General features: G+C 45.6%; 2 protein-coding genes across 2 annotated transcripts; one reads left to right on the top strand and one right to left on the bottom strand.

Moving 5' to 3' along the window:
- Nucleotides 1-516: 516 nt before the first annotated feature.
- Nucleotides 517-1,449, bottom strand: LOC136652419 (olfactory receptor 10A2-like). The gene has a single exon (XM_066629359.1). The coding sequence runs from the start codon at nt 1,447-1,449 to the stop codon at nt 517-519; it is 933 nt and encodes a 310-aa protein (XP_066485456.1).
- A 5,239-nt stretch (nt 1,450-6,688) lies between these two features.
- On the top strand, nt 6,689-7,630 carry LOC136652420 (olfactory receptor 2D2-like). Its single transcript, XM_066629360.1, has one exon. The coding sequence runs from the start codon at nt 6,689-6,691 to the stop codon at nt 7,628-7,630; it is 942 nt and encodes a 313-aa protein (XP_066485457.1).
- The last annotated feature ends 1,895 nt before the right edge of the window (nt 7,631-9,525 follow it).

Genomic DNA, 9,525 nt, shown 5'->3' on the forward strand with positions numbered 1-9,525 from the left:
GTCCAGGGAATTCAGTGTCCAAAATTACAGAAACAAAAGCCAAAAGGGGGGGGCAGGAGTTCCTCCTGACCTTGCAGTATCTCTTCAGACACATTTGAAATGATGTATGATATATGCTTGTCCAGCCAAGCACACCCAGGATGGCTGGGATTGCTTATATGACCCAATAACGTATCATTGCTTCATACATCAACATGGCATATGCATGATTTATTCCAGCCTCAAGATTTCCTCTAGTGTTCTGTGCTGAAGTAGCCCATTGCAGGGCTGCTTCCCTTACTCGAAGGAAGGGGATGAATGTTCCCTTCTCCCAAGGAGCTGCCATCGGCTGCCCAATGTGTGCAGGACACAGTGGCAGCCATTTTTGGTGTGGTGGCAGCCCTGTGCGCTGGGCAGCTCAGGAATGGGCAGTCAGGCTGCAACCCAAAACATACTTTCTGGGAGTAAATACCATTGCACACGCTGGGATTTACTTCTGAGTAGACATGCATAGGTTCTCTCAGTCAAATTATACTTTTAGAACAACACTTTCCTCTTCAGTATTTTTCTCAGGGCCTTTTTCACCTCTGTGTTCCTCAAGCTATAGACGATGGGATTTAGCATTGGTGTTACAACCGTATAAAAGAGAGAGAGGAGTTTATCTCGCTTCAAGGAATAACTGGATTTGGGTTGTAAATACGTAAAACTGGCTGTGCCATAGAAAAAGGTCACCATGAGGAGGTGTGAAGAGCATGTGGAGAAGACTTTATGCCTTCCTTCAGCTGAAGGTGTCCTTATTATGATGCCAAGAATACAGGTATAGGACGTGATAATGAGGACAAAAGGTATCAGAGTGATGACTAAGCTGCTCATCAGCATTACTGCCTCATTCAGGGATGTGTCAGCACAGGCCAGCTTCAAAACAGGTGGGAAATCACAGTAGAAGTGGTTGATCACATTAGAGCCACAGTAGGGCAAGCTAAATGTCCAGCTGGTGTTCATCAGTGGGATAAGAATGCCACACAACCATGAAGCCGACGTCAGGTGGATGCAGACTTCTTTGGACAACAGCGCTGAATAACGCAAGGGGAGACATATAGCAACGTAACGGTCGTAAGACATGGAGGCCAAGAGGAAACACTCAACAGTGCCCAAGAATAAGATAAAATACATCTGGACAGCACACCCACCAAACGAGATGGACTTGTCCTCTGAAAGGAGGCTATGCAACATCTTGGGGATGGTGACGGAAATGTAACAGACCTCCAAGAACGACAAGACTCTGAGGAAGTAATACATAGGAGTGTGGAGGGTTATGTCTGCCCAGGTTACGAAGATGATGAGGCAATTCCCAGTTACGGAGACCATGTATATGACAGAAAGTGAAATAAACATGAGGAGCTGCACCTCCAACTGCCTGGGAAATCCCTGGAAAATGAAGCAGGAGATGGAAGTCGCATTCATTCTCATGGTACCACCAGAACATCTCATCTGAGGAGGAAAAACATAAAAATTGGTGCTCAGTCATTTCTCTGTCTTTTGGCCTGTCAAAGTGAACAACAACAACATCAATTATAATGGATGTAGGATATGAGGATTAAGTACATGGTTAGCACTTTACGGAAACACTAGATCATGTTTGGTTACCAGTGTGTAAGTTTGGATGATTACGTTAAACCTTGCACACTGATAATTGCATGCACACCAGTTGTATATTGAGAAGCCAAAGTATATTGAAAGGGCAGCAGATAAAAACAAAACAGAGAACAATTTTGTAACACATAATTGAAAAGCACACTGCATAGTTCAAGTTTCAGTCCATAGATTGGTTTTCAAAAAAATCCTCCACTCCCTTCTGTCTTGTGGAAGTCTTCTAGGTCAGACTATGTCTCCATGCTATTTTTCCCTCAAATCTGCTTTTTGGAATTATATCTAGTCTTGCCCTTCTTCCACAGTTCCTTCAAATCTATCTTGTACATATCTCTTCAAATGTGCTCACATTTAATTTGGTTCTCACCTCTTCTTCATGTAGTAAACCTCAAGCCTCTTTGTTGCTATCCAGTATTTCTTCACTGGCTTTCATTTTTATCCAATACGTTAATACAAATGTATTCTCCATGCCTGTATTTCAAGCCTTTCCTTTCCGCCACGTAAAGTAGCACTCATGCTTCAGAGCCATAGCCAGAGTCCAAATCTATAGATCATCAGGTAGTTTTGAGGCTCTGCAACCCCACCCTTTAAAGCAATGCTACAATTTTTGAGGATAAAGCTCCCGTTTCTTCTGTCCTCCAGAACATCAGATTATGAGGTTGCACAAACAAACTTTGGTTTCATTCCTTCACCATAAATACTTCAGTTAAATCTGTGAAAGACACAGTGGGAATTCCGAGAGTTTCATTCTCCTAGGACGTCTTGAGTAATTGCTATTGGATTTTTTTAAAATTAACCCTTTCAACCATTGTCAGTTGTGTATTCATGAAGACACATAACAGCTCAATCCTAACTTGTGTTGGAACTGGCAGGCCAAGTGGCCTGTGCTGTATCCAGCATAAGTAAGGTGCTGGCTGGAGTGCAACTCAGGGTAAGGGGATATTTTTTTCCCTTATCAGTGTTGTACGCAAGCCACCCCTGTGGGGCTATTTGGATCTGCACCAGCGAATTAACTGGTGCAAATCTGAGCGACCCATGCAAGGTTAATCGAGCCAGGAGTGGGTGTTAAAACTTGGCCTGCACAGCCATGATTGATCCCACCGCCTCCCATTCACGATCCACCTGTTGGTCCTCCCACTCCCTGCCCATAAATGCCTCCTTCCCACCCCCAGAACGCCCTCCAGCCATCCTCTCCAACCCCCTGTGCAGGGCCACCCGGGACGGTACAAACTTACCCCTTTCTGATCCAGCCCAACCTGCTCTTAAGGAGCCACGACCGTGCTTCATGGCACATTTGCAATACTCTTGGGACTTACGCCAGCTGAAGACCAGGTAAAGATTGCACTCCAAGACATTTATCCAATGCCTGTCTACTCAGAAAGAATTCCCATTTTGGTAATCCATTGGGGCTTACTCTCAGGAAAGTGTTATAGGATTTCAGGTTCAGAGAGCATTCAGCTTGGACCTGGAGTACCCTTCCACAAGGACATTAGGGAAGCAAAGAGTCAAATCACTTACCATGCCCTAAAGCCAGTGGTGTAGCTATGAAGGGCAAGGGGTACATTGCCCCAGGTACCCTGCCTTGAGGGGTTGTCAACCTGAACTGCTGACAACAGATCTTAAGGTAGGGAGGCCATGCATGGCTTCCCCAAGCCTCAGAAGATCTCAGGAGGTCGAAGATCTCTGGTTTACCAAAAACTAGATGTGCCTTTCTATGGCTTCCAAGAGACCTTCTGGGGCCCGGGGGAGGTATGGGGGTTCCAACAGTCCTAGCTTTGCCACTGCCTAAAACTTCTGCTTGTATATGTTTCAAGATACACAGAGCAACCTAACTGATAATGCAGGAGGTTAACTCAAATCATGTCCACTTCTTTCACCAGAAACTGTAGCCGGCTTGTGACAACAACCACAGGCCCTGATTGAAGATATTTCAAATTAATGTGAGCTGTGATGTCCTTTACACCTTATTTTTTACCCTTGGTTGGTGCCTTAATTACAATTCCACTGTGTACATTCGAATACAGTATGACCTGAATGAAAATAATAGTCATATACTGTAATTGAAAACATTAAAGTCTCAGATAGGAGTTGTGCCAGGGTTCGTGATGACCTGATTCAACAAGGCTTGATTTGGCTCTTAACGCTCAGCTGCAGACTTGTAAATTAAGCACCATTTCCTCAGAAGTGATTTCATTTGTAATGTCCAATCAAGTACCTACATTTTAACAGGAACAGCTTGCATGGGAAGATTTGGGATGGAAAAACGAAACAGAGTTACAGTTTAAACATTTGCTCTTTATTACTCTGCTGGGGAGGGTGATTTGGAGTGAGGAAACAGTGGAGAAGAGCAAGATCTGCTTTTCTGTTCTCAACCATCCCTCCTCAGAACAGGACAGTTACATAATTTGATGGGTAACATGACCTTAAGGGCATAATCCTATCCTGCACTGGAACAGGCAAGCCAAGAGTCTTGCGCTGTATCCTGCGCAGGATAGGGGCCCAAAGTGGCTCAGCCAGAGGTAAGGGGAAACTTTTCTCCTTACCTCCAGGTAAACCACCCCAGCCCCTATGGGTCTCCTCAGGCTTGCGCCACCTCCTGAGGTGGCACAAGTCTGAGTAGAGCAGAGCGGCTTGAAGCAGCTCAGAACTCCCTAAGAACGGGGGTTGGGATCCAGCATAACTGCCGGGTTCCAGCCCCACACCTGCTCTCCACTGGCCCGGCCCAGGGCCGCCCCCCACCTCCACTCCCCCCGCCCTGGAATGGCTCCCTTCAGCCTCTTCCCCACCTCCTCCTCGCCCACCCCAGAGCCTTGCATCGGCCCAACTTGGCTGACACAAGGCTCAGTGCCTCCATCAGCATGGAGGCTTAAGTCAGCCTCCACAGGCTGATGTGCCTCCATGCGCCAGCCGAGCTAACTCATGAGAAGGCACAAACTGTTGGAGTTGGCGCAACTCCATCTGCTGTCCAGAGGGGGCAGGATGCTGTCCAGAAGGGGTCAAGCTATGGCCCAGTGACTCTGACCTTTCTACCTGTTCTCTCTGTGATCCTTGTGGGGTGTCGCCCTAACCCTTTATCCTTCCCTTCTCCTCTGAGCACTTCCTCTTGTTCTCTGACCACCAACCTGTCAAGATGGCTCTGATGTCCAGGCCATCTTGAGCACAAGGCATGCAGGGTGAGGCAGCTCCAGGGCCTTGCTATCACTAAGTAATAGCTGAACCTCTCATCCTAATCAGTTGCTATAAATATACACTCAATGGAACTGTAAGTAAATAACTTCTTTTTGCAACTTTAACAAGCCATTGCCTCTTTGTCTTTTTTATTGATTAGCAGTTAGCTGGGTGAAGGAGGTCCCTGGGGTGATACCCAAAAAAGGGGGGGGGTTGCTGCTTAATCTACTCTGCTTCCCCCCAAAGAGGAAACTATTTTTTAATTTCCTCCAACACAAACATGCCTTATGCATGTTTGAGACCCTTCTAGACTAATATGCTAGCAGTCGTTAATCTGGTTGTCTTGTAAGGTATTTGTAAGTATTCAGGTGATAAGAGGGATATAGATAATATTAATTACTATTATGGCATAAAAAGATATTTGGACAGAGATAATATCTTGAGCCACAGTTGGGCAGCCCAATCCTGAGCTGCCTGGAGCGTGGGGCTGCTGTTGCGCCAAAATGGCTACTACAGCATCCTGAGTGCAACTGCACATCCCGCAGAAACTCCTTTGGGGAAGCGGACTTTCGTGCCATGCTCCCGAGTAAGGGAAGTAAACCTGCAATGGGACTACTCAACTTCTGCATCGGTGCAGAACTGGAGAACCCCATGTTGGGCCACGTGGCCGAGCATGGGACTCAGGATCTGGGGAGTCGAGATCCATCAGTCCTGCCCTCCTCTGGCCCCAGTCCCTCCTCCCACCATGCCTTCCCTCTCCCTGCCCTCTCCTTCCCTGCCTCTACCCCAGAACGCCTGCTCCCTGCCTCCCCCACAACCCCATTCACCTGTCCACTGGCCAGCAGCCCAGGCAACCGCTGGATGGTGGACTGCCAGCCTCCCTCCGGCGCTAGCCCAGCAGAGGCACACTCTGGTTAGCTCTGGTGCTCAGCCCACGCTAACCCACAAAAAATACTTTATGGCACTTTTGTGATGGTGCACACCAGTGGAAAGCCAGTTCACCGAGCTCAGGATTGGGCTCTCAGTTACCTCAAAGACTTGGCATAAAAACAGTATGCTATAATTTCCCAAAGGAGTTCATTGTTGTTGTTATTAATGGCAGAGTTCTGTTTCCCTGGTGAATTTCCTCTCAGCCTATTTGTCCTGTTTGTGCTTGAGGCAAATCTCAGGGGAACTTTCCCTTCTCACATTCAAGCATATTTATGGATTGGATATTATCCCACTAGGAACAGGAACTAGCCTGTTCCTCCTTGTTGGGTAACGAATCCAGTGGATTTCACATCAAGATTAATTTCAGCACAACCAGTTTCTCAGCGGTACTTGGACTTATCTAAACTGTAAAGACGGACACTCTGTATGAATTTAATACTGTTATAGAGGAGAGAGCACAAGGAGGAAGAAAAATGACTGTTTTATATAAAGTTATCAATGGAAGGCAGCTGGATGCTAGAGGTAACATTGCTTTTCTGAATGACTTTCATATTCTGGGCAGTTCTTTGTGGTTCAGGGTACATGTAGAATTTTGAGGTGTGAGTCTGAGCATACCATGTGCATTTCAATATAACCAAGTCTGACTGTACAATGTCTGTTGTTGCAGGAAAAATAATTCCCAGTAAATCAGTTCTGAATGAGCCAAACAATTAATAGATCTAACTGGTGTTGAAATGTTAGGTCACCATAGTGGTCACCATCTGGCACAGAATAACAAATACTTGGGCTGCAATCCTGTACATACTTACCTAGGAGTAAGCCCCATTGAACTCCACAGGACTTTCTTCTGGGTCAACACCAATAGGATTGCACTGTCAATCACACTTATCTCAACAGTACTGGATTCTGGTAGTTATTGCTCATGTTTTTCATTTTCCTTTCTTCAGATGTAATTGCCAACATGGCAGAAGGCAATGGGACCACTTTGCCTGAGGAATTCATCTTAATAGGACTCACAAGCCACCGGGAGACAAGCATGGTACTTTTTGGTGTATTTGTTTTTATCTACATGGCAGCCATCTTTGGCAACTTGCTCATTGTTTCTTTGGTCAAAGCAGACCCACATCTTCATACGCCCATGTACTTCTTCCTCTCCACCTTCTCCATCCTGGAGACTTGCTATACATCCACTGTGGTGCCCCAGATGCTGTTTCACCTACTGTCTGTGAAAAGGGCCATTCCACTGATCTGTTGTGCTGTGCAACTGTGCCTTTTCCTTTCCTTTGGGATTACAGAGACCTTTCTTCTGAGCATCATGGCGTACGACCGCTACATTGCTATATGCCTTCCATTGCGTTATAGTCTCATCATAACCAAGCAGCTGTGCATTGGGATGGTAGTTGCTTCCTGTATGGGCGGTTTCTTACTTTCTTTTATTAATACTGCCTTCACTTTGAGACAATCCTTCTGTGGCCACAACAAGATTAACCATTTTCTCTGTGAAATGCCGGAAATGGTGAGGATAGCTTGTGAAGGAACACAACAAGCAAAGATGACCATGTCAATTTCCTGTGTGTTCACCCTGATTTTACCTCTTTTGTTGATACTTCTGTCATATACTTGCATTCTCGTCACCATTCTTGGTAGCCGCTCTAACAGGGAGAGGCGTAAGGCCATCTCCACCTGCTCTTCACACTTGGCAGTAGTTACGCTCTTTTTTGGTTCAGTCCTTTCGATGTACCTGAGGCCAAAGTCCAGGACTTCAATGGTGCATACCAAAATGGCCTCTGTATTTTATATAATTGTCACCCCTGCCCTCAACCCCATCATATACAGTCTGCGAAATAAGGAGGTGCTGCAGGCCCTGAAGAAATTGATGGGTACAGGCGGAAAGTGTAAGTAATTCGCTTCTGAGATTTCAGATAAATGAAACTAATCCATGCACTCAATCTCAAATTCAAAGCAAGTTTGCAAGATCTTCCATAGATAAAATTTCTGAGGAATTTTGACCAAAGCCAAAAGGGTTTTGTCATACATGACATGTCATGACTGGTGCTATTTACCAGGGTGAGGAAAGTACCCAAATGTCTGTTTTGTTTTTTAATCTTGCAGATCCATCCTCGATAGTATTGACTATCATGTGAACCCCCATACCCGTTACTTCTGCAATTGGTGACCATGTGCAGCACAACACTGGAAGATCCAGGACTGAATCTCCCCTCAGGGCCCAATCCTATCCAACTTTCCAGTGCCAATGCAGCCATGATATAGCCCCAAGGTAACTGAACAAACATTCCTTTATCATTATCCTTTATCTCACTGAGGGGGCCTCAGTGACTGCCCCCTCGCCACAGCATGCAGCATACACCCCATTGGCATAGATTCCTAAGTGCTAAAAGTTGGATAGGATTTGGCCTTCGGTCATGAAACTTCCTGGGAGATTTTGGATCACCTACCTCACAGGGTTGTTGTGAGGAGCAAAGTAGGGAAGGAACCATGTACACCACCCTGAGCTCCTTGGAAGGAGGGCAGCATAGAAATGTGAAAATAAATAAAAATAATGTAGAAATGAGCTATCACAGCTTACTCACTACAGATCAAATTTCATTGTCTACCAATAACAAACCAAATGCAGCATTGATCAATAGACTCAAATTTATGGAGTCAACTGTGTGACATCATGTGCAATCTGTGCAATCATCCATGGAAACTCTAAAATGAGCATGTTAAGGAACCTTTAACCATCAGCCACGGTGTACACACCTCCCAGAAGGGAGTCAGAACCTGAAGCTGTTAACTCAATGCACAGTTTATTTGGGGGATTAATTACAAAGAAAAACTTGTAGAACAGCACAGTAACCGAAATAGACCAAAGGGCTGGTGTCACTGGGGAGATAGAGTAAGAGTTGCAATCGCAGCAAGAGAATTAGTAAGGTTACACTGCTTCAGTGACATAGCATGCACAGAGAGTGCTGATTTTCCTGGGATTCCAGAGGTTATCTGAGAGGGTCAGGCTATAAAACAAGCAAGAGATGGGTAAAAGCCCGCAGTGTCCCAAAATGGCCTTTGTATTTAGTACCTGCAAAGAGCTGGAACATTATATAAGTCTATCCAGTAAAACCCTGCACATGCCCGATCTTGTCTGATCTTGGAAGCTAAGCAGGGTCAGGCCTGGTCAGTACTTGGATGGCAGACCGCCTGGGAATACCGGGTGCTGTAGGCTTATACCATAGTCTTTCGAGACTGAAGGTTGCCAACCATTTGTTTTCAGTGAGTAAGATAGGATTACAGCCTAAGGGTACAATCCTAACCAACTTTTCAGGACCAGGGTAAGGGCAATGCAGCTCTGAGGTAAGGGGACAAACATTCCTTTACCTTGAGGAGGACTCCGGGACTGCCAGCCAACTGCAGGATGCAGCACATGCCCCATTGGCAGAGCTATGTCAGTCTGGAAATGTGGTTAGGATTTGGGCCTAAGTCTTACTGAACACAATAAGCTTACTTCTGAGTAAAATAAATAACACCATTTTCAAACACCTCTGAGGATTCGAAGACTTTCTCCTGGCTTGGAAGCTTAGTGAAGCACTGTTGCCCTTCCTCAGATGGTTCTGGAACTCTGACATGAAGTATCATCTTCTCAGTGAATTCTTTTGAACCTGTATAAGAATCTACCCAACAGAGAAGAAACAGAATAGCCTGCCTGGGACTTGGTTTGAGAAGGATATCAATCATCAAGAGTTAACAAATCTAAAGTGCATTTGCTCATGCCAGACAAAGAACAATGCTGAACAAAAGTAC

The sequence above is a fragment of the Tiliqua scincoides genome, chromosome 5 (assembly GCF_035046505.1).
Source record: "Tiliqua scincoides isolate rTilSci1 chromosome 5, rTilSci1.hap2, whole genome shotgun sequence".
NCBI lineage: Eukaryota > Metazoa > Chordata > Lepidosauria > Squamata > Scincidae > Tiliqua > Tiliqua scincoides.

Bases quoted from the DNA above. Each gene is read 5' to 3' on its own strand.
- LOC136652420 (XM_066629360.1), top strand. From the start codon at position 6,689: ATGGCAGAAGGCAATGGGACCACTTTGCCTGAGGAATTCATCTTAATA.
- LOC136652419 (XM_066629359.1), bottom strand. From the start codon at position 1,449: ATGAGAATGAATGCGACTTCCATCTCCTGCTTCATTTTCCAGGGATTT.